The 26,146-nt window shown below is 39.0% G+C and overlaps 1 protein-coding gene across 1 annotated transcript; it reads right to left on the bottom strand.

Moving 5' to 3' along the window:
• Positions 1–988: 988 nt before the first annotated feature.
• LOC104065617 (solute carrier organic anion transporter family member 1C1) lies at positions 989–25,421 on the bottom strand. The gene is made up of 15 exons (XM_009568118.2): positions 25,272–25,421; positions 21,038–21,183; positions 20,309–20,450; positions 20,068–20,200; positions 18,486–18,616; positions 18,122–18,268; positions 14,711–14,809; positions 13,648–13,884; positions 12,356–12,520; positions 10,811–11,006; positions 9,165–9,330; positions 7,407–7,588; positions 5,902–5,966; positions 4,612–4,729; positions 989–3,844 (listed from the first exon to the last, which is right to left on the bottom strand). Exons 2-15 carry the CDS (start codon positions 21,146–21,148, stop codon positions 3,622–3,624), a joined length of 2,115 nt encoding a protein of 704 aa, XP_009566413.2. The 5' UTR covers positions 21,149–21,183; positions 25,272–25,421; the 3' UTR covers positions 989–3,621.
• Positions 25,422–26,146: the final 725 nt, after the last annotated feature.

Here is a 26,146-nt window from a genome sequence, read left to right as displayed (position 1 = left end):
CTTGGTGTAGTTGCAAATTTACCTCCAAAACAGCTTTCCTGATTAACAGTTTCTCTTACTGCCCTAGACTAAAGCAGACTCTTCCCAGTGATGGAGCTTAGAGATGTCTCAGCATGCTAACACAGCTATCATACAGGACAAAGATACCAGTTTTGATCCTAGAATCAGTAACATGGCTTTGCAATCAAAAACCAGGGCTCTCTCTGCCACTCTGTTTGATGAAACCTTGCCTTTGGAGCAGGAATAATTAAAAAAGAAAATGCCCTTAGTCATTCTCAATAGAGAATAAATAAGAGGCAAGGGGCAAAACAACTTTAGGAAATGCCACTCAGCTGACCACCTATTCATTTTTTTTTTTTATATTCTGCACTAGTTGCATGTTGAAGAACAAATTATTCCCTTGGAAAAAAAAAAAAACCCTATCTGTTGCTCACACGAGAATCATTAGACTTGCATGCAAGAAATCATGCATGTTGAAAATGACAGCAAATGGTGTAGCCTTGGAGTTGAGAGTATACTGAGTCAGAGACTCATTTAATACTAAAATAAATGTCCTGTGGTCCAAGCATAAAAAAAACTGAGGCTAAGATTAGTTTTAGGTTGGAGTAGTATCAGTAAATCTATTCTGAATATGTATTTTACCATTTTACCTCTGCAATTTTTATATTTCTGCAATGTCTAGAAATCCCGCCATTTCAGCTGCCCAATGCAAGACCTCAGTTTATTGATAAATTTAACCTCAGGATGTTATAAAGGTAAGTAGTCGCCAGTGAGTTGTTTGGCAATTTTTTGGCATTGATTTGGGACTGTAATGAAGAAATACGTTAAGTCATTTTGCTTTTTTAAAAAAGCTCACTTTATCAAATTGCATCTGGGGTAAATATCTGGACACAAATCATCAGTTCTGACCAGAATCTCATTTCTAGTCTGACAGCAATTATCAGTGTACCTTCATTAAAAAATTACCTCCCTGTAAAATCAAGCAGTAAGTGCAAAAAAAACTGTAATCATCAAATCATCAAGAAAACCCTCCAATATGTAAAACAAAATACAGAAATAAATACTCAGACAACAGAAGTAAAGGGGAACAGATGTTAGTGTGAGTCACCTGGCCAAGCCTATGTGTTTAGAGCAGATTAGGAATGTTTCTAGAATGGCCAATACATTTATTCATTGTTAAAACACTGTTTGCAGAGAGACATGCATGATTTTCTCTGTGTAAACTTCCTGGGGGTTTTGGAACTTGGATTTTTCTTTAATTATTTCCAGACCTAAACTGAGTGCACCCTCAGCAAGTATGCTGAAGAACCAAACTGTGTGGCATGGTTGACTCACTGGACGGAAGGAATGCCATCCAGAGGGACCTTGACAGACTTCAGAGGTGAGCCTGCGCTACCCTCATGAAGTTCAACAAGACCCAGTGCAAGGTCCTGCAGCTGGGTTGGGGTAATCCCAAGCACAGTTACAGCCCGAGCGAAGAATGGATTGAGAGCAGCCCTGAAGAGAAGGACTTGGGGGTGCTGGTGGATGAGAAACTCGGCATGAGCTGGCACTGTGTGCTTGGGAGTCCCGAAAGCCAACTGCATCCTGGGCTGTATCAAAAGAAGTGTGACTAGCAGGTCAAGCGAGGCAATTCTGCCCTCTCATGAGACCTCACTTGGACTATTACATTCAGTTCTGAAGTCCTCAACACAGGAAAGACACAGATCTGTTGGGCTGAGTCCAGAGGAGGACCACAAATATGACCAGAGGGCTTGAACACCTCCCATATGAGGACATGCTGAGAGAGTTAAGTTTCAGCCTCGAGAAAAGAGGGCTCTGAGGAGAGCGTTTCAGTACTTAAAGGGGATTCGCAGGAAAACTGGGGAGGAACAGTAATAAGATGAAGAGTAATGGTTTTAAGCTGAAAGAGGGGAAATTTAGATGAAGTATTAAGAAGAAATTTTTTACTGTGAGTGTGTTGAGGCACTGGAACAGTCATGGTCATCCCATCCTTGGAGGTGTTCAAGACCAGGTTGGATGAGGTTATGGGCAACCTGAGCTAACAGAAGGTGTCCCTGCCCATGGCAGGGGGATTGGAACTGGATGATCTTTAAGGTCCCTTCCAACCCAAATCATTCTATGATCCTGTGATTCTAGATGAAATATTAGGATCATCTGTACTAGAGAAGCTTTTATTCCTTTATAACACACACTGCTTCCCCATATCTACTGGCAGTTTATAGTCAGAGTGGTGATTGTAAAAGACGGTGTCTAAATGTGCTGGTCATTGTCTTTAAGCAGTAACATGAAAAAAACTCCAAGCCCAAGGTCAGGATATGAACTACTTCCTTTCAGTGTACACATCAACCCTTTTCCCATTCCTGTTCTTGTTCTTGCATGGGGCAGAAAGTAGAAGAAAAGACGTAAGATCCTTTAACGTGGAGAGTTCCCCTCTTCAGCCCTCTGATCTGCTTCTTTCTCAGATAAAGTGTGGTAGATTTTCTTTATATTAATGCAGTGCTCTCTTCCATGCCCCAAGTAAGTTTATGATTAGGAAAGAAGGCTTGTTTCTCAGTTTTATGCTTCTGCATAGGATTGCAGGGAGCAGAGATGCCCTTCAAAAAAAGAAAGCAAAATAGATTTGGTGATGAAGACAAAATCTATGGTGATGTTAGGCATGTTTGCTTCCATTGCACAGGTACTTCATAAGGGCTCTCAATGAAATATCACACTTGAAGTATTTTTAGAGACTTTTTTTTCCCAGTAATGACTGTTGGAAACATCCTTTATTAAAATTTCTCTCTGGGTGAGGAAATCTGTGAATTTGCTAATTTTCAGTACTATACTTCAAGGCTTACTGAAGGTTCCTTAAACAAGGAAGGAAATCCATACACATATGACATAAATGTAGTGGCCACTAGGAAACGCCCTCTACACGCACACTGAAATCCCCAAGGAAACTTAAGCACCTATGACTTCATTGCGTCAGTTTGGAGTAATTTTATTCAAACAAAACACTGAGATGTGCTGCAAAATTAATACACCACTTTCTTTTGCTTGCATTCCATTTTGATTGTTTGATGTGTTCAAGCCAAAGCCCAGAGTCATTGTGCAGTTCTTGTTCAGGGGATGGTCTTTGATAGCCCCAGGGTTCTCAAATGAGCATGGGCCATGGGACCCAGTCTGGTCATGAATTATTCAGCAAAGGTCGTCAGAAAAACTAGGCAAATGTAACTTGATTGGCCATTTAGAGTTGTAGGACTGAACAGAGAGCAAGAGGAATTGAAATAAAGTCAGTGAAAAATGAAAAAGAATCTTACCACAGATATCTTCTTTTTAATTTATACCATAATCAGATTAACGACACTTTAAAAATTTTTGTTAGTCCCAGTGTTGGTCTAGAAAGGGACTGAGAGGTGGATGACTGGAGAATTCCCCAAGACTTTGAAAACCTTTTCCTCTTTATTTTTTCAGATAAGGAGAGGGAGAGGATAGAGTAAAGCCCATTAAAATTCAATTTTTCAAAGATTTGTTTTTGAACATCCGAAATGCAAACTAGCTGTTGAAGTAATTAGACTCCCATTGTGCTTAGAAAAACTGAAGCATAGGCAAAATTATGAAAAGACCTTGTTTCTTTTTTTACATCCAAGTTTCCTCACTCTCTTCTGAGGTTCTTGCACCAGGAAGAATTTCTTTTTTGTTAGCAGTAGCTGGTTCTTTGTTCATTGATCTTTCTGTATTTTTAATATCTGTCATCTCTTTGCCACCTGGCTTGAAGCGTTTCATTATTAAAACAGAGAGCACTATGTATAAGAGACAGCATCCTGCCCGCAGTCCTGCAATGAGGCCAAGATAGACATTTCTAGGAAAAAGAGGTGACAAAATATGTTTATATTAATAAATCTTGCCAATTCTGAGTGAAACCAAGTAAGATATCAAATTGTTTTGGCAAAATCACCTATTTTCAAACAGTTGTTTCTCTGCATTTTAAGAAATAACAGACAGAAGGCAATTTGTCTCATGATGTTTAGACTCAGGCAGGTTCTAACAAGGTCCTCTATTCCTAGTAGAAATGCCTCCTGTCTGAAGAATACTCCCATTCAGAAGATTATGTTTGAGGGCTGGGACATGAGGAGGTGCACCAGCTGGGTGCTTTCCTAGCCTTCCCCCAGCCCTTCACTGGCAGCAGTAGGTGCTCCTGGCTGCAGCCCTCCATCCACCAGCAGTCATTTGGGTCATCTCTTCAAGTGATTTTATGAGGTGTCTTATACATTAAGAAGCAGAGGAACAAAGGATGACGAAGAGTGCCTTCAACACTACAGGTACTTCACAAGCTTTCAGTCTCCCACAAAGCCAAAGGATTACAGAGTTATCCAGTGCACTAGAGCTTCAATAAAGGAATAAATTCTAGCCATGTAAGGCAGTGTATTGCAATGTTGTTTCAGACTGAAATAAATTGTTTGGCTCATTTGATCTATTAAGGCCTGGTCAAAATAAATAGTTTTGATGATTTTAGTGTGCTAACCAGTCTGTTGACAATTGACATGGGCAAAGCCTACCTTGGTCCTTGGTTCCCAAAGCTGTCTCAGAACCCAAATTCCCAACACCTTACCAAAGATTTCGGTTTACCTGAATGCATTTGTGTCGTATACCCGGCAAGATCCAGATCCCCCACAGCTTTTTGTCCCCCATTTCAAGCAGGTCTCATCTATCAAGGCACCAAAATAAATAGGGGCTGGGAGGCCTCCTGCAAAGAAAATATTTGTTACATGATCTCAGATGTCATGATCTCAGCATTTAAGGTCATTGTAAAGAAATGAGAAAATGACTCTCAGGGTTTCTGAATTATAGCTGTATAAAATAAGACTAAACATCCAGCTCCAGCTTTAAGATTCCAAGATTTGGGAAAAAATTTAAGCAAGTACATAAAGGGAGTTGAAAGGATGGAATATTATAACATTGTCATGTTCAGCGAAGGAAACCATAGTAACTCTACTTTAACAGCATTTGTATTAGAATTATAACTTCTGTTGTTTAAAGAAATAATGTAACCAACATTTTTTTTCCAGTCCCTGGTTTGTAATTACATGCCATGATATATCTATATTTATGTATGCTATCTATCTCGTCAGACATTGCACAACAGCCTGCCATTAAAAATGGTTATCTGAGTGCAAAGGGCTGAAATTAAGCACTTGCTCAAAACCAGTTCGGTGATAAATGTATTTATGTAGTAGTGAATGAACACCTTTTATACAGTCACGATGCTCTAATAAAATCAGTAAGCTGTTTCAGGGATAATGCGCAGTTTTGTGAAGAAAACTGTTTCATAAAATGACAAGATCTGCAGTATTCAGCTAAAATATCAAGATCAAGAGAGAGATCTAAACGACTACTTGTGTTTGTACATGTAAGGACAATTAAAAAAAATCAGCAGACAAGTGAAGATAAGGTCAGAATTGTGATAGGCAGGGCAGACTACGTTTTCAAAGACTCAAAACATTATATATTGCAGATAAACTCAACAAATAAAATAATAGGCAGAGTACATAGTAGCTGTAAGTGAAAAATCGTCAGCAAAAGGAAGCACAGGTGTTAAGGATATCCAGACTGATCAAGCTCAGGTAGTTGTGTCTGCAAATCAAAAAACCCCCCCACAAAGTAGAATGAGATTTCCTTCCTTTGCCAGATTCCTTTGCTGCATGACAAACAACCTGAAGAGATAATCATAATATGTAATTATATAACAGGAAACAGGTAGAAAGCTCCTCCAAACATTTTGAATTGCATAGTCTGCTTACAAAGATAACATTTGGAAAAATTCTTTTGTCCTCATCTGGAGCAAGGGCATTACACTGGCTAGTTTTGGTGCATCTCTTTAACTGCCTATTTGAATCCAGCAAAGAAATGAAGTTTTACCTAGTATTCTACCTCCTAAAGTTTCAATCCCAACAGCAAAAGATTTCAGTTCTGGTGAAACAGACCTGAAATGGAAGCAAAAATAGTACATTGTTACAGGGAGCAAGAGAATAATGTAGCTATAGTCATACTATTGTGAATATTTGCTGGTGACCCATTGCAAGAGTACAGTGGCTTACCTGGCATAGCTCACTCAGACCTTAACTGAAAACATTCATCTAAGTGAAAGTTCAGAGGTAGAGACTCAATCCATTGACTTCAGTGAATGAACTCTCATTGATATAAAGGGGAGAATCTACAGACACTGGTCTTGAACCCAAGGAGAACAGATTGTAAACACTTTTGGGAGAGGGTAAATGGGAAAATTAAAGTGAACCAGCTAAAAGTAGGCAGTTCATGTGGCTAAGTTAAGCTCCAAGAAGCTGCCCTGCTTTGGAGGGGCTGTATGATGCAGCAGTGAATGGAGGGAACAAGGGTGTGCAGTCCTTGTTAGCTACATGCAGGTAAAACCCACCTTTGCCTCTAGCATGTTGCAGAGACAGCAGAAGTGAGTCACTTTGCTACAACCTCTTATTCCCTCCAGTGGAGAAATAGCATGTGTCCATCAGATGAACTGGAAGAATTGACAAAAAGCAGAGAGGGCTACTGAGCTTGCACAGGGGCAGGTGGGAGACTTGTTATTGCCAGCTTGTTTCCTGAACTGCAGTTTGTACTTCATTATATTGCCTTTTCAGCATTAGCATGAAAGGCTTTTCATTATACACATTAGTGTTCTGAAAACTGCCCAGCAACTTTAGACTAATCCATAATCCAGGCATGCAGTAAAAATGGCTGCAATTAGAGTTACTGCAGAAGAATCAGCAGCTCAGCCAAGAGAGCAATCTAGTAATGTGCACTGACTACCGAAGACTGCAGTTTACTCTTGAGCATGAGTAGAAAGATATTTCCATTTGGAAACCATAGAACATTATCTGTTCTACTGTCTATAAAATAGTAGTACTGCTTTACAAATGAAGGAATAAAACTTTTAAAACTATTGCTGCTGACAGAGTTTTGTTTATTACCGATTTGACAAAGAAAATAGGAATATCAGACTTCTCACAACACAGAAAACATTGTGAGGCAACAAGGCTTAACAAAGGTGAATGTTTTTCTCCTGAATAATGTGAACAGCATAGTCATCTTGGACATGGTTTAGCATCGCATCTTATTTCAAGTTCATTGCTCTGTTAGAAAACATCCCTGTCACTGGAAGTGAAAACTACTGATCAGGATTAGCATAAGGTTCATCCATTTAATCACCAAAGCATCTACCTAGCTTTAAATTTGAATTAAATTAGTGGAGAATGTGCCTCTGAACAGAGCTGGATTTCAGAGTATAGGCAAAGACTCAGGGTCCCAATTTGATCCACATGCCATTCCTCACAACAGGAATGAACTAGAAAATACCATATTCTGTTCTCTTTCCCCTAGCTTTATGGTCAAGGTAAGGTAAAATATTTTACCTAAACATAATCATGTATGTAGGAGTTCCTCCTAAGGCTAAAATAAATGCACATGCAGTCTGTAGTGCTAAAAAATAGGGAAATGCTTTGGTACAGCTTCCTCTTTGGCACTGTCCCAAAATTGCAGAGGAATTGCCAAGCCCGCGCCCTTGTCCTTCCACACAGCTGCAATTGTTGAACACCTGAAAGGAGAAGATGAGGAGAATTTATTTAATCAGAATTCAGTGGCACAAATCTATTTTAGTGGCTAGATTTTTTCACTCCCCATAACAAGCAAGCTGTTGTTTACACTGAAAGAACCTCCTTTATCAGCTTTGCAGACTGATGGCCAAGTCCATTGGTATGCTCCAGGCACTCTGAGCTGCTCCAGGGACACAAAACAACTGTGACTCTAGTTTCAGCCCTGCCATTGCTAGGACAGAAGGTGCTCTGTGTATGCTTAAAATAGGTCAAAGATATTAAATTCAGACATGAACTCTTATCCAGCAATTCTGCTCAGGAATCTTACGAAGTAAATGAGTAAGAATTAAAATATATAGATGTGGCCCAAAAATGCAATCATGCATATCATTCCTTATGCATCTAATACAGCATTTCACACTGGATTTAGAGGAGGTCATTTCATAGCCATTGAAGTTAGCAGGAGACGAGTTTGAAAGAAAATTTCCCTGAAGCAAAGCAAGAGAATATTGCTAGCATACATGGATACAAGACTGAAAATGTTGCTTGTCTTTTTTCAGTATTGTTACATGATGTCAATTCTGCTTCTGCCAGAGCACATGACCATTTGCACACACTTCTACAAATACCATCTGACCAAACCTCTGTTCTTGCGCAGGTACGATTGTTTGAAGTCTGGGAAGCGGCTTTGCTGCTGATGCACTGAACAAAATGGCCTGATGTATATTTACAGGACCACTTGGCTGTACAATGTAGTGTTATGCCTTGCTTTCCTGAGATGCGATAACTCAGGAAAACAGGCAGTTCCAGTATGATCTGCAACAGTTTGTGAAATTAGTACTCACAATTTTATAGAGGTCTGCTGCACGTGAATCTACCATGGGATTTTGCTAGTATAAGAACCAGTGTAGTAAATGTTTTCTAAAGCAAACCCCTCTTACATGTGTTGTACCTATATAACAAAAGATCTGCTGAGAAACTGAAAGTCAAGCTGATGGTCATCGTGGTGAGAAGAAAATAACTTTAAAAAAAATCTGAATAAAAGCATTCAAGATATGCAAATTAAGAGTCTGGGGGTTTTGTGTCTTTCCTGAATAACTCGTTTACCTCACCCTCTTTAAAAAAACCCTCCCTGTAACATTGAACTCACTCAGTCTCTACAAGGTTAAACCATACAGAATGGACATTTTTGTCTACAGGATTTCTTAACTACAAAATCCAAAAATTAATAGATGGAGAAAGATAGCTATATCTATATCTATAACCATACAATCATATAATAGTTTGAGTTGAAAGAGACCTTTGAAGGTCATCTAGTCCATGCCCCCTTTAGTGAACAGGGACAACTTTGACTAGATCAGGTTGCTCAGAGCCTTGTCCAACCTGACCTTGATTGTTTCCAGGGATGGGGCACCTACCACATCTCTGGGCAACCTCTTCCAGTGTTTCACCACACTTATTGTAAAAAGTCTTCCTTACAATGAGTCTAAATCTACTCTCTTTTAGTTTAGAACCATTACCCCTTGCCTCATTCCAACAGGCCTTACTAAACGATCATAGAATCACCTATGTATTTACCATGTTTTTTCCTGTCCCAATTGATGATTTACATCCGGCAAAGCAGGCTGTCATGTAAGTGATCCCATTATCCCCACACACAGGGTCCCACTGATCGAGCTTGCAGCTGCAGTCAGCATTGCAGCCGGCCATGAAGCTGTTTTGGGAAGAGGAAAGATGCTTTAACCTGAAGGGAAACAGATAGAAATAAAATAATTATTTGTTTGAATCATACAGTCAATTAAAATAGCAAGGAGCAGACAGGAAAATTGTGAAGAAAGTGAAGCAATCAACATGGACAGGTGCCTGCTACCATCCAACGGACTGTGAAGTTGTTACATGGAGTCTAAGCTAACCAAATCTCTCTTGAGATTTTGCATCAAGCATTAACATTTTTATGGATTGTTGCTGAAAAGACATGGAATTCACAAATTTGGTATTCTTGGCTAGGAGGTAATACTTTTAATTCACTCTACAATATCAGATATTGGACTCAACCTGAGTTATCTCCAATGCAGAAATCTCTAACATCTTTTATGTAGCTAACCTCAAAATTGAACTGGATGTCAGGTTTAACAAGACAGTTTAGATATTTCCTTGAAAATAGCCTCAGTTCCAAAAAAACCCACAAAACTGAGTTTCTCTCCAAATTGAAAATCTAGCAAGGCCTGCTGGATTCAGTTTAATCCTTAAAAATCCCTTAAAATTTGTTACACTAAAAGAGCTAAATTAAAGCAGTAAGCAATTGTGGAATTCTGCTGCGGCCACCAAAACATTCTCAAGAAAGCATAACCATGATCCTGGTAAGGGAAGGGGAACGCCTATTTGGGCAGCATGCTCCTGATGTGACCACTTTCTATGTCACAACTGAGACCTGGGCAGCTCCAAAACCAAGACAGGCTGGCAATTTTCTGTGCAGGCTGACTGATATTGATATAGGAGATTGCCCCTTCTAGAGGCAAACCTATTGGGGGACAATGAGGAAGTCTCTTTTAACACTGTTTTTACTTCCCAGTCCCTCCATGGTAGTAGGAGAATAGTTTTAAACTAAAGCTTTGAAATACAATATGAAAATTTAAATTGTCTGTGATAAATTTTATATTAATTAGTGATTTGCCAGAATATAAAGGTATATTCTCAATATTCAGCAACAAACAATTCAGAAAAAGAAACATCCAGTTTAAACAAAATTTGAAAAAACAAAACTGGGATATTCTGCCTATCCCCAGCACTAAGTATCATTTCAGCCTTAAAAGTCTATCTCAAAATCTAGTGATTTCTTGGGTGTATCACCACAAACAGAGGAGTAAAATTATAGAATAACAGTAGTTCCTCTATAGCTGAAATCGCACTGATTAACACTATCAGATGTCTTAATACACACCAGTTTCAACAATTTTCTTTAAACAGACATATGTAGATTATTTTTTAATGCAAAAGGATATAGCAATATGCTGCAGTAAATCAATAGAGAAGTCACGTTTCAGAACTCATCCAAAACAAAATCAAAATGGTTCCTAAAGTAGAGGGTTTGTAGTCCAGATGAGATAACAAATCCAGATTATGCTAGGAGTAGAGGAATATAAGCGTGTACACCGTGTTCTGCATGGGGCACAAAGAAACCGTGACAAATGATGCAACCAACACAAACCCAAGGAGATACAAACCCAGAGTAGGGCGCTGTCAAACCAGCCACCTGGAGCACTTCACAACTGCATGTAAAGTACAAGAGGTTTAACAAATATGCTATTATAAAGGTGATGCATGCGAACTTTGTCATTTCAGTTATGTGCAGTTTGAATTTCTTGATCAGAAAGCCTCCTAGAAACATCCCCAGGATTGTGACGGGTAAAAGTATCACACCTGCAAATAGAATGTAACAAAAATGTTAACTACTGTCACTTTCATTGACCCTTTATAGAATAAATATCTGGTTCTAGTATTTCTAAAATTTCGGATACTGCTCTCTTTTAGGACTGATCCTTTGAGGTTCTAAGAATTTTTCTTACCTGCAAGTAATTTTGCTTACTTCCTCATTTTCTTTCAAGTCATGTTACGACTTAAAAAAGCTTAGTTCCTTAACATTCCCTACCTTTTTATTATACTGTTTTTTGTATGCATACCGATGTAAGGAGACCTATACAAGTGCCTGTTGGAAACTGGAGTGAATGAGACAAATGTCTCAACTCATGGATGCTTCTTCATCTAAAGTAAAATCATCCCATTTTCTGAAAGTTAAAAAAAAAAATCCAAACTGGCACTTAGAAGGAAGCAGTGCCTGGTATTGCATTGGATTCTGTTTTCCTCTGAATATGAATCATAGAAAGATTTGCATTTAGACTTAATCGGTTCAGCATTTCACAAACTCTATCCCTAATATTTACGTGCTAAATATAGAGTTTTTACAGGGTGTTATTATAAGAGGTTTGCCTTTCTCTATGGTTTTTTAGTTTTGTTGCTTTTGTAAAACTTTCCCTGCATCCAAAAAACTGTAGGAAAAAGAAAGTTCTTCCCACATTTCTACCTGGCCCTCAGCAAAGCAGGCTGCCTTCAGGTTAAAGTAATGGAATATCAGTTCTGCAATGTCTTCAAATGGCCCAGTTTTCTTGCCTGGTTATGAGACCATATTAATCACTGTAAGATTCATATAATTTCAGCATTCTTTTTTTTTTTTAGAAGTCTACAAAGAATTCATTTTTGAGGGTAAAGGAAAAGAGAAAAAGAGCTTTCAGCTGTATGCATTTACTCAAAATTTTACATTTTGTTTCCTATTGCTGATAAAATTTGTATTTGTAATCAAAACTGAAGAACATTTATACTGAGATGTTATTCTTAAAAGGAAAATCACAACTTCCATTAGAATTTTTTTAAATTAAGTATATTTCTTTTTGTTGCTACTTAGTTGAAGTTTCTGTATGCTTTTTATTCACAAAACCAGACACATTCATAACCCAAATATTTCTCTTTGTAGAAAATTTTAGCCAAAAAAAAAATCCTCATTTGCAAAAATCTTCTAGCTCGCTAGATTGTGAACATTGGGAAACTTAACACTAAAATTAATATCCATTTTCAAAATAAGGTAGGAAAATTAATAAACGACTATATTGTTTTTACCTAAAAAAATCACAGAAGCTCCTCCTAAAAAGGAAGGTAAAATAACAAAGAAAACTTTCTTTTTGGCATTGGAGTTTAAAAGAAGGAGAGGTACCTACCAATCAGAAAGATGGCTCTTGCCACTGATACATTAAATTGCTGCTCCATAAACTTTGTCTCGTAGGTTATTATCCCAACAAGAGAATTATACTGCAGAATAGTGAGGAAAATGTACACCAGGAAAACTGGATTTCCGAACAACTTCTTCAGAGCTGGGATAAAATCTGCAATGGAGAGGTATATGGTGTACATCCTGCTAAACACAGAGAAAATTTGGTTTGATACCCTTCAGATAATAAAACTAACTTTGATTTAACCGTTGGTTTGCCTATCAAAATATATGCTTGTCCGAGGGAGAGTTTTCCTCATTGCCAATACGTGACTTACAGAAGCAGGAAGGCTGAATGTTATAGTGGATGCTGCACTAGGAAATTAAAATCCTTTTGTTATTTTCTTACGTGCAACACAGAACTATTCATCAAAGACACTAAGGCTTGCAACACTGATTCCTGTACAGGAGAGGGCCCCTAGGGAGACTTTCTATAATGTACCAAGAGAAAGGTTTGGTGCCTAAAGCAGGAGCCTTCACAAACCACACAAAAGCTCTGCATGTGGACAATATTCAGAGAAAATGGCCCAGCAAAAGTCTGAAACTTTTCCTAAGACCTTTGATTAACATATCTATGCTCATAAATTTAAAGTGAAGACAAAACCCTGTGGTTAGCCTATAGTTTGGCTGTTAGCATGCTTACCTAAAAGATAAATGCTCAAAACTCTCCTCTGGGAAGTGTACTTAGACACTAAGGATAGCACACGCATACATATATATGAATAAAACCTCTGGGGTCCTGAGTCCACCAGTGGGTAGTTGGGTCTGATATTGCCTATTTGATCTTAATTTAGCATTACTTAGCTCATACAGAAGAAAAATGAATTCAGTGAAACCCCTGCAACAGCTTTTGTAGTACTCAGCCCCATGTTTCCTCCTCATGTATTGGCCTCAGTGAAGCAGTAACCTGCCAGCAGTGGATTGGTTCCTAGAGGATTGGAATGATTACCCCCTCTTCCTTCATAATCATAAGGTTATAGCTGTACCACATCGTATGACAACTACCAAACTGAACTAGGAATTTCTGGTTCTCAAAGCAACAGCATGAGCTTTTTTTTTTCAGCTGTCTGATACAGAGGACTAAAACACTCTTATCATGTTATTAAAATGCTACAAGCCTATTTTTGTCTATCACTTGCACTTCAGAAATGTGCATTTTACTGAGGGTTGGGCGAATCCATGCTCACTTCAGAGAGAACCCATCAAAAAGCATTCATGTGCAAATATTTGATAATCTTTCACCTTTTACAGCCTCTGAGAACTTTAATTGTGGCTGAACTGGTGGGTCTCTTTTATAGTGATCTCCTTGAACAGGCAAATGACTAATCTTCGGGTTTTCATTCTCTTCTTCTTTTGGTAAAGAGTAAGGCAGAAACCAGAAAGGCAATGAAGCAATGAAGTTGACTGCTCCACAGATGAGCAACCCAAGCCACCATGCACCAACCCATCGGGTATCCTTAGGATTTATGCTGATGGCATCTATAAAATACAGAATGACAGTAAAATTGATTAAATATCGTGCAGAGCAATTAAACTATTTATTTTTAAATGTAACTAAGGATAGTACAAGTATCCTTATATATATTATTTAAAGACCAGAACAGAGGTGATTTACATTTCACATAAAGAATTGAAATGCAGCTTGTATCTACTCAGTCCCTTGCAGTCAAAATTAGATGTGTCCATTCAGACCCTTGGTGACATTTCCTTACCCCAATCTTCCAGCACTTCTTGTGGGAATGAGTGACCATAAGAGGGCCCCTTCCACCAAAAATCAACTTCTCTTTCTCAATTTGCCACTGCCCCTTATTCTGCCATCATAAAACTCAACAGTTTTTCCTTGAATTTCAAGACTTTTTTCCTGTGATTAAAGACCTGAAAGCGATTTTAACAATGAAATGCATTCTCATATGAATCTGTGCTGCTTGCTTTGTAGGAGAACATAATTTTGGCCACATGTTGAAAGTGCCCTTGAGCAAAGGCCTTCCACTGTTCCCTCAACATGGGGATGGCATTTCATTTGCTCATTTGTTCTCAGCTGTACAACAAGGGTGTAACAAGTGCCTGTACAAGCATAAAAGGAGGTACAAAATATTTCTGCTGTAGGGGTAGGACTCTTGCATCAAGAGCTATTCTACTCACACTACAGTGCTGCAGATATTAAAATGTGAATAATGCCATCTTCTGAGTAGGAAAAGCTCTCTAGAAAGCTCTCTTTCTTTGGAGTAGTAAGCTGGGAAGTTGCTTCTTAGTATGTAGGTTCCTGCTGACCTCTCAGTCAATGCACCATTCCACTGTCTCTTACCAATATCAACTACGCCAATATCAACCCAGACGCTGGCACAGAAAGATCCAAGCAGGAAGCCCAAGGTTGGCCCAAACATGCCTGAGGATCTCACCAGACCTGTAAGAGAAGGAAGGCAGCAGGGGAGAGTGAGACAAGTGCTGCACAGACAGGCACAGCTGCTCCTTTCAGGCAAGGAAAGGAGAGAGGAAGAAAGATATAGAAGAGGGACACAGACTGTTAGGGGGTGCCTACTGGGAAGCTTCCGAGCAGCGAGAATACAAGTTGTAAGCTGCCAATGCTGCTAACTGTGCCGTGGAAGCAGGCTTCTTCACCTGCATAGGGCTTTGCCAAGGCAAGCACAGTCTCACATGGATCCCTCTAAGTATTTTATTGGAAAGATTTGTGTCTTGGAGGGAATAGAAAGGAAGAGAATAACATTGCAATAATTTTTATCCTCCCTCTTCCCTAATTTTTGTGGTTTCACTGCTGAGCTTGCAGCAATTAACTAAAGAACTTACAACTTTAGGTCTGTTGGAGGTATCATAAATCTACCTGCAACTCTATTTACAGCTTGCATGATACTCTGTTATCACAGAAGTCAGGACTTTTTCCTTACTCTGTCTTCAGGTCCCCAGTTTAATTCTAAGCAGCAGTATGTGATCTGATTATGTGCACATAAGGAAGCCCATCCTTGCAATCTGGAGTCACATTAGGATAACATGGAAACTACAAGTGTGTGGATGTAGACTTAGATACAGGACACTGAGAATATTTTCAGCAGGCAACAAGGAGATGTAAGTGTGCCTGGGTGGGATTAAAGTTCATTAGAGAGAATCATTCAGCACCAGAATGAGCAAATCTGTTAACTGTTAATAAGTGTTAATATGAACCTAGGTTACTGTAAAAATATACATTAAGAAATCTAATGATCAAGTAATAATGTCTCTAAAATCGGCTTTCAATTTTGCTACTGGCCTTACAGAGGCTTCCATTTTCTGCTCCATCTCTGCTTAGTAAAGTAGATCACATAGTACCAGAAGACAGTAGGATGTCCATAGGACAAAATTAACAAGCTATGAAGGTTAGCAAAAACCTAGGATGTCATTTTGCTAACTGGCTATGTAAGAGCAGCACAATTTTGTTTTGGTGAACACTGCAGGCAATCAACATAAAATAAAAATATCCTCAAAAGACTTTAAGCATAGGTCCTCACTTTCCCTTGTCAATTGTATTGGTCTGTTCAAATTTAGTTACAGGGTGTGAAAGTTTCAAAAAAATTTCAGTAATTCAGATTTCTAAATTCTAGTATGGAACTACCACTTGGGAACTTCTTGAAGTTGCAGGAGGCTTTATTGAGGAAAAAAGGAATTCTTGAATAAGTGCCTGTCAATTCTTGCCCATATTCATCCATCCCTGTACTCTGCAAATCCTACTGTGCTGTTCTGCTGCAGAAATGTTTTCTCCTGATTTTTTTTGCAGACTTTCTTCTGAATACTGTAATTGCTCAGCTTATGGTCATGAACTTCTATAATAAATTCTTAGAGCATAATTTAATCATATGCTTTTTTGGTTTTGCTTCATTACTCCAATCAAATTGCTTTCATGTAGTTCTCACATTTTACTTCAGTGGAAGATCTGGCCTTTTAGATGAAATTCTGATGCTTCCAAAGCAACTAATTTCTGCAGAGACAGCATTTTGACAGTAGAAGCCAGGAATTAGCTCTTTATGTTTATCAGTGAGCCTAAAGCAGAACTTACTACTCAGAACTACGCAACCAAATCTCCAAAGATCATGTACGCAGTGGCAAATTTCTAAAATAAACAGATAAAAACCAGCACATGCATAGTAATGGCCTAGTATATTGTATGCAGTGTATTTCTTCAAGATATCATAAGCTATGAGATAAACTAAGAAGCACATGTGCAATAATTTTGCATACGTATTTTTTTAAATTTCACACTTGCATACTCTTTAAATTCAAAAATAATTTCACTAACATAATATGCTCATATTGTGATTAAACAAAAATTCACTGGGATATTTTCTTATATTTCCCTTTGTAATATCTGTTTGTAATTAATAAACAAACTACTGCAAGCAATGAATCATGCACACTTATCAGTTAATCAGCTGCTGCATATTGACATAGCTCAGCCAACCCTATTATTGATGAGTAATCTAGCATGTAACAGGCATTAGTTTACCACATATATTGGCCTCAGATATGTTTCTGTTGAAGCCATAGTTTTAATAATTACAAGATTATATGTTTGTACTAGCTCAGTGAGGAAATGTCATTCATTTAAAACTTCTAAAAAATCAGCCACTACAGAAAAGTTATCATCCTTTATTAAATTCTTTAAGATGTAATTTCTTAAAAAATAGGCTAATTTTTATTTTGCTTGAATCTATACTATTCTCTGCTAGCTTTATATTTTTAATATCCCTTCTGCAATAGCTCTCAGCCTGTTGCAATCTCTCCCAGATCAGATTCTGACAAGAAAAAAACAAAATAAATCAGCTGAACTTTTAAAAATACCTTTAATCAGAAGCTCAGAGGTGATTACAAATATTTTAGATAACTCCTAAGTGGAACTTTTGTTTCTGTCAGCTCCCTTCACAATACTTCCATTTTCTTCAGCCTGCAGATTTCTTCATCCCCAAATGAAAACATTTGCAATAGCCTTACTCTGTAACATCACTCACTGAGCTCTTCCCGAAACTGTCTCTCTCTATCTCTATGACTAGTTCAACGTCACCAAGTTTACTCCAGGCAGCATTTTTGAGCTCCCTCAACCACACAAACACTCCATGTTATTAAATCTGTTTGGCAATAAATGAATTGGCAAGTCTTTCTGTCTTGGGCAACAGGCTATCTTCAGTCAAAACAAAAACAACAAAATCTTAATTAGAAGGCATTTGTTTGCTACAACACCCTGGTGAGGGTTTGGTTTTTCCTTTGCAACTAGTGATTTTAAAAAGCTTTCATCAGGAAGTGGACTGCATGTAAGATTCAAAAAGCCAGGCAAAAACTTCTACAACATGTTTACATTACAATGATTAAGGATGATTCTTTCATCCATGGAAAAGTGATTAAGAAGGATTTATTCTCTAAAGCTGTGGTGCTGAAGATGATATGTCAGATAAGACTAATGTAACTCCTCACTTAGGAGATACGTGTATTCAATTGTGCGTCTCTTCATCACAAAGAAAACTATCACATGTAGCAGAATCCACTTGGGAAAATCAAAAGGAGCATCTGGGAAATATCCTTCAAAAATGAGATCTATTTTGCATTGGCTTTTTGTCTCTCTACAACTCAAAATTCTCCTGATTATAGCAGATAGAATTTATTGGTGAGTATGCTTGGCTAGAGGAATGTTAAAGAAAAGAACGTTTAGCATAAAAATCACTAGTTTGCATATTACCTATGTAAAATGCTGAGTTTTCTTCTTTAGAAAAATCATCAATATATGAAACACCCAGTGGCATAACTGGTGCTTCCCCAATTCCACGTAAAAGGTTCCCCACCAACACAAAGAGCCACAGATAGGAATTTGTTGTTTTCTCGCATCCTGCAGGCCATAAACATTTACATTTGTGTGAACATAGTTCTGAAAATAATTTACTGCAAAAAAAAGTATAACATTAAATATGTTTTATTAAAATCATTGTAGGGTGGGTTTGTATATATCGAGGTTTCTAGCAGGAGCCTTATTTCTTTCCAGTAAAAGAGGGTGTACAAATGGGTACAAGCAGAAGAAGGGAACCCAGCATTAGAGTTTTGCTTACCAAAATTTTTCATTGCGCTGGGTGTTTCTGTAGCGTCTGTGACTGGATGGCCCACAGACAATGCTGGGGAGCAAGCTGATACACTCGTAGAAGAGTTGTCCACAGTAACAGTTATCCTTTCATAATTATAACTGGAAAACAACTATGTAAAATACAACTGACACATGAAAGACTCTGCTTTGCAGGAAGTGTGTATGAGTCTTATGTTCATACATATTTATTCCTCCTACACGAAGGCAAACTGAAGGAGTAACCCATTTCCAGAGCTTTTGCTTAAAAAAAGAAAAATATCTTCATACATTTTCCGAAATACTCTGACCATTCAATCCCCATATTTTCTTAAGCTAAAGAGCGAAAAAAAATAGCTGTTTCTGGACTTAGGAAATCATTCTTTTGACTGAGGGACAGAGGAAGAGTCCATCCAGATCAGTCTGCATACAAAAATGATGATGTTTTTCTCTACTGGCATCAGTTTCTTACCTATGTGACAGACGTATAACATAGAAGTTTCTGTGTTTGTTTAAAATTAGCTACCTAACGATCAAGGAGGCACCTATCTGTGTCTATAAAAAGATTAACACAGTCTGCAAAACATGTGTCAGTTTGTCTGTATTTAGGCAGCCAGCTACTACAGGAAATCTGCTAAGTAAATTCAAGCCAGCTTGAGTTCATTGGGATAAATGGAGAACAGATATTCCCTTTGACTGTGCAATCAAGTGGTAACCTTTAATATTGTGGCGGACAATGGTGAGGTCCCCATGGCCACTGGGTTTTTCTCAGTGTTGTGGAGAATGGGTAATCCTCAGAATGTGGCTGTGAGTTTGGGTTAAATCAAAGGTTTCCATAGCTCTGCTTCTGGCTCAGGCTGTCTCCTGCTATTTCATAAGCAGAGTGTGACTGGGGCCTCTTTCTGTATCACGGTCCTCAGTTATAGTTCTTTCCATACTCTGTTTAGTACAAGTATTGGGTTTAGAACTAAAGAAGATGCACAAAGAAATCTTATTTTTTGAGGGACAGAAAGTGGGTGATTTTCATCTAATATTCAGTAAGGTTGCTGAAGGTTTGGAGAGGTATGAAGTGCTTCTGACAGCTATGTGACCACTAAGGCTTATATGTGAAGTGTTATTTAGATATTTAACTCTCCCTGAGTTCAGTGGAGATAGATAGACACACTGATAATTTTAAGGGGCTTAGCATGAAGAAAGGGCCACCATGGAGAAAGAAATATCTTCCATTAAGATGTCATTAGAGTTCATTTAAGTACATAAAAAAAGGAGAATGGCTTAAAAAAATGTACATATATATATATATGTCCATCCCAGGAGAAGAATTCAATCCATTTTATATCTAATTATGTATGAGTTCTGAAGAAGTCTTAGGCTTCTCTCTTACTTACCTGTAGAAAGAGGTAAGCCTTCAGAGAATAAATCAGAAAGTTAATACTAAAAATCCATCTATTAAAACATTCACATTATCTGGATGAAATTACTGTTGTCAAGCTTTTAAATTGTGTGTGTGATTAAAAAACACTTCACGTGGTCAAATTCAGTAATCGCAGAATGTGAAAACTGTCCATATTTACCGTTCCATTAGGAACTGAGGCATCACTGACAAAAATGCTCCTAAGGACATGATGATACATCCAACAGCAATTACTTTTGGTCGATGAACTCTTGGTCCAAGGTAGCTCACCAACACCATTACCATTAAGTTGCCTGTATCAACAGGAGAGTAAACCAGTAAGAGTACAAGAAGAGACTTTTTTAAGGAAACAAAGGTATTAAGAAATAGCATTTATCCACCTTCAAAGGAAGTATGCATACCTATCTCAAAGCTGCCATCAATAATGCCAACAATCGATGATGAGATTTCAAATCTCCTTTCAATTTGACTGGACATGCTCTTCATGTAGCTTCCAGAAAATCCTTTGGCAAAAAAGGAAAAAGCTAGAGCTCCAAGAAATATCTGAAGAGAGAAAATAGTTAAGTTTGCAAAGAAACAATTTCTTCTTCATGGTTGGATGGCTGGTCAACCTGCTCAAGAAACAAATCAAACACTTTGCTTTCTAATTCTCTGTGAAGAGATTCTTGCTATTGATTTAATTAAAATGAAAGATTTTACTTTCTTTTTCAGGATGGCCTCCAAAACCCCTTCAACTGCAAAGAAAAAGAAAGTTGACATTGACTGTATGCACCTTCTACCATTCTACTACATACAGTTTTAAATGTTTCCTTCCTTAGAGAAACCTTGCAGCATGAAGTTATTAATTACTGGTACTATTATAAATGCATGTTCTACTACACCTACTTCCCCTTTTCTAAAAAAACATGGGTGAAAAGATATAGCTGCATCTGCAACTATAGCTATAGTGCACCTCTAAGTGATTTGTTAGTAAAATATGGCCCTACTTATTAACTGCTGAACACATTTATTGACTTCTATGTTTCCAACACATGCAGTGTCATACAGAAAAAAAATGAATTTTGATAGAAATTCAAGTTGTTATTTTCAGTATTCTAGAGAAAATATGTGATGAGGGCTTTTCTTCATACCTTTAGCTTTGAACAATTATGGCACATGCTCTTGGAAGGAACTGTGCTGCCACTACTGTCCATGAAGAGCGACTTGTCTTTAAGTTGGCTAGCAGTGATTGGCCTGTCCATAGTTTTCCTCTTCCAGATCTGATGTGTAGGTCCTCCTGTTTGGAAAACATCAGTGTGATTAACCATTACATGCATGAGAGTAAAGGTTCTGATGTTTCTTGGACATACTAGATGGTGAGATCCAGTAGGCTTCCGATATTATATCGTATTTATAAGGATTTTCTCTAGCTCTGTAATCTATGAATTTGCAGAAATACCAAACACTATCTTTCCACCAACATTCCTGTGAGTACCATTACAGGATAAATGTTTTCCTCACCAAGACACTGGTATCTTAGATATCCTGTTATGTTTAATTCACATAATCACACAATAACAGAATCACAGAATGATCGGTGTTGGAAGGGACCTCTGGAGTTCATCTAGTCCACCTCCCCTGCTAAAGCAGGTTCATCAACAGCAGGTTGCAAAAGACCATGTCCAGGTGGGTTTTGAATACCTCCAGAGAAGGAGATTCCACAACGCCTCTGAGCAGCCTGTTCAAGTTCTCTGTCAACCCCAAAGTAAAGAAGATTTTCTTTGTGTTCAGATGGAACTTCCTATGCTCCAGTTTATGCCTGTTGCCCCTTGTTCTGTCAATGGGCACAACTGAAAAGAGTTGTCCCAACCTCTTGATATCCACCATTTAGATATTTATAAGCATTGATAAGATCCCCTCTCTTAGTCTTCTGTTCACTAGGCTAAACAGATCCAGGTCTCAGCCTTTCCTCATAAAAGAGATTCTTCAGTACCGTAATCATCTTTGCAACCTTCCATTGGACTCTCTAGTAGATCCTCGTCTTTTGTGAGCCGGGGAGCCCAGAACTGGACACAATACTCCAGATGTGGCCTAACTAAGGCAGAGTAGATGGGGAGGATAACCTCCCTCAATCTGCTAGCCACACTTTTCTTAGTGAAAGATACCATTGGTCTTTTTGGCCACAAGGGCTCATTGCTGGCTCATGGTTAACTTATTGTCCACTGGGACTCCAGATCATTCTCTGCAGAGTTCATTTCCAATAGGTTGGACCTTAGCCTGTACTGGTCCATGAGGTTGTTCCTCCTGAGGTGCAGAACTCTACACTTGCCTTTGTAGAACTTCATTAGTTTACCCTCCGCCCAGCTCTCTAGCCTGTCCAGGTCTCCCTGTCTGGCAGCACAGCCTTCTGATGTATCAGCCATCCCTCCTGGTTTTGTATCATCAGCAAACTTGCTGAGAATACGCTCTGTCCCCTCATCCAGGTCACTAATGAATAAGCTGAACAAGACTGGGCCTACTACTGACCCCTGGGGAACACCGCCTGCCGCAGGCTTCCAACTAGAATCTGTTCCACTAATGACAGCCCTCTGAGCTCTGTCATTGAGCCAATTCTCAATGCACCTTACTGTCTGCTCATTTAACCTACATCTCCTAAGCTTATCAATGAGGATGTTATGGCTGAGACTATTAAAATCCTTGCTAAAGTCAAGGTAGAAAATATCCACCATTCTTACCTCATCTACTCAGCCAGTTATGCCATCACAGAAGATTATTGGATTGGTCAAGCATAATTTCCTCTTGGTGAACTCACATTGAGCACTCTTTATAACCTTCTATCCCTCCAGATGCTTGGAGATGATATCCAGAATGAGCTGTTCCACCACCTTCCCAGGGACAGAGGTGAGGCTGACTGGCCTGTGGACTTCCTTCCTGCCCTTTTTGAAGGCTGGAGTGACACAGGCTTTTCTCTAGTCGTCAAGTACCTCTCCTGTTCTCCATGATCTTTCAAAGGTAATGGAGAGTAGCTTAGCAATATCATCTGCCAGTACTCTCAGCTTTCGTGTGTGCATCCATTGGGGCCCATGGACTTGTGCGTGTCCAATTTGCCTAAATGATCTCTAACCTGATACTCCTTGACCAAGGGAGAGTCTTCCTTTCTCCAGACTTTCTCTTTTACCTCCAGGGTCTAGGATACCTGAGGGCCAGCCTTCGCAGTAAAGACTGAAGGAAAAGATGGCATTCAGTAACTCCACCTTCTCTCTATCCTCCATCACCTGGGCACCCACCTCATTCAGCAGCAGGCCCGTATTTTACCTAGTCTACTATTTTTTACTGCTGAAGCCTTTCTTGTTGCCCTTGACAACCCTTGCCAGATTTAATTCCTAGTGAGCCTTAGTCTCCCTCTTTTCATCCCTGCATACTGTGTTGTGTTCCTATATTGCTCCCAAGGGCCAGTCCCTTTATTGACATTCTGTAAACTCCCTTCTTCCACTTTAATTTCTCCAAAAATTCTTTGCTCATCCACACATCTCTTGCCTCTTTTGCTTGATTTCTTAATCTTAGGGATGCATTGATCTTGAGCCTCGAGGAAGAAGTACTTGAATGTTGACCAGCTCTCTTAAACTCCCCTATCTTCTAGAGCCATAATCCATGGGATTCTTCCAAGTAGGCCTTTGAAAAGGTTAAAGTTAGCTCATATGAAGTCCAGATTTGCAATCCTACTTATTACCCTCTTCTTCCTTGTAGGATACCAAACAAAACCTTCTCGTGGTCACTGCAGGCAAGGCTGCTACCACCCTTCACACGCATAACCAGTCCTTCTTTGTTTGTTAGTACAAGGTCTAGCAGCACACCTCTTCTCATTGCCTCCTCTTCCACCTTTGACAAAAATTTCAATGCTCTGCAGGAAGCTCCTGGACTGTGTGTGCCTAGCTGTGTTGTCTTCCCAGCAAATATCAGGGTGGTTGAGGCACCCCCACGAGAAACAGGGTCTGTGATAGTGAGGCTACTTCCAGCTGCCTGTAGAAGGCTTCATCAACTCCCTCATCCTGATCAGATGACTGTAGTAAACACCCACGATGGTGTCATGCATATTAGCCTGCCCTTTAATTCTTACCCATAAGCTCTCGACTTGTTCTTCAGCCCTGTGACTTACTGCTGAGTGCCTCACCAACTAAGTGCTGCTTTTGATTTCTCCCCATTTAAATCTCCCATTGTTGCTCCCAGCAACCAGAATTCCTCCGGGAACTTCTCTGAATACCCCTCCTGCTGGCCCCCATGAGCAGAAGCCATTTAAGTGTCATGAGGGATTTTTGACACTAGGGGTAGTAGGGGCTGTGGGAGGGTCCCAGGCTAACCTGCAAAGGTCACTCTTACTCTGGAGAACTCAGTTCTCCCATGCAAGACACCCAAGAGCAAGCTGGACTCCACAAGAAATATCCACCCATTCCCAGAAAAGGTAACATTCTCTTAGCAACTCAATAGCCCCCCAAGAGCTATTCCTAACATCTAATAAAGATATATAAAGCCTCATAAGCACTCTAACTTAAATTTTGTAGTTTAGTTCCAAATCCTACTTCAGTAGGATCCACCAAAGTGATTGTGAAAAGCAAACACTTTCATATTTCAGTGATCCACATAAATTTTTAAAGGGATCTGACCTTCCTTAGACAATCTTCAGTAACCCACAAATGAAAAAAAAATTAAAACAGAAGTTATAGACAATTAAATTATGATGAATTCATATTTACCTCAATCTTTATAGGATGGAAAATGAAAGAGCTCTCTAAAGCAAATACATTCCTTATTGATTTGTGTTTTGCTGATGATTAACTTTGTGAAACGATTGTTAAATAAAGTGTTTGAATCAGTGACATGTTTTTCTTGTTACAGTATTTAATGTTATGTTTACCAGCCTAATAATCTACCTTAAACTTATAGAAAATGTTAAACTGTTTAAACAATTCTCTTATGCCTAATGAAACAGTAACATTTTCCATAGCCACACTATAAAAATCTGAACTTTGACAAGCCAGTGAATCATTGATACCAGTGGTATTTAAAATTAAACAAAGCAAGAAACATCATATGAGATTTAATTGATGACAATTTTTTAAAATGAATCCCTAGTTGTGAGTAGTTTTTGTACCGAGCGATAAAATATCCCACTGTCCAGAGTGTTTATCCATTAAAAAAAACACCTCATTTACAGAATTGTACCTTTGTACTTTATATAATCTCTTTCGAGTTTAGTGACACCAAGATGTGCAAAAAAACCTCGTCTGCCCTGCACTAGCACCTAACAACTAAACTAACAAGCAAAAACTGGAAAGTAGCAGGAAGGGAGGGTGGGGAGAGACAGTGAGAGGCACAGAGAGAACTTACTTTGTGTCACTGCTGTGTCAGGCTGTTTCTTTCCCGTGCCCCAGGGCTTTCAGGCTTGAAGCCAGTGCTATGTCACAGCATAAGCACTGCCTACTCGAAGAAGTGGAGCACTCGACCACATTTTTTTAAACCTTGGATTTCCTTCTTACGCCGATTGCAAAATTTTCCCACAATCACTGATACAAAAGCTTTGCAAAAGAAGTCTGGTCTCTTGTGCTGTCATTACTTTGGCAGCCTACCTGCCAGCATGCCAGTGATGCCAGCCTCTCCCGGGAGGAACAACTTGTTTTCTTCACCCTTTTTATTTTTTTCCTAAAGTCTAAATGTTAAAGCTGCTTTAAACACCTATGAGCCCTGAGAAAGCAGACTCAGTTTTTCCAAGCATCTTACCTGCAGCCTCAGTAATTTGCAACTCCTAGATAAGGGTCAGCAAAGATACTAAGGGCTGACTTAGCTCCTCAAAGGGCATGAATTGTGTATTGACATCTGCCCATTTTTTTTTTATAGGGCCTGTGTCACAGCCCCAGTGCAGAGGTGCAGGAGGGCTACCTGTGCGGAGACCTAAAGAGAAGCGTATGTTCTCAGGAAATTACATCCTTCATCAGACTCCCTGCCTATTACAAATCAGGACTGTTTAACAAAATCACAAGCAGTTCCTGCAGGTGCAAATAGGAGATATGAGATGGCACAGCTATCCCTTCAAGCTGACTACAGGCTGATCAAATAAAAACAGTGTATTACCCACAGCTAGTCCAGCTGCCCCATCCTAATCAACCATACATAGAAAATCACCTCTCATGTCTAACAGGGCACATACAGAGTGCAAACCACCTAATCTGTGTCTTTTTTAGAGCAGAATTCTCCAGCACAAGGAA

The sequence above is a fragment of the Cuculus canorus genome, chromosome 1, assembly GCF_017976375.1.
Source record: "Cuculus canorus isolate bCucCan1 chromosome 1, bCucCan1.pri, whole genome shotgun sequence".
NCBI classification, from domain to species: domain Eukaryota; kingdom Metazoa; phylum Chordata; class Aves; order Cuculiformes; family Cuculidae; genus Cuculus; species Cuculus canorus.
This window is presented reverse-complemented; position numbering and strand designations above follow the sequence as displayed.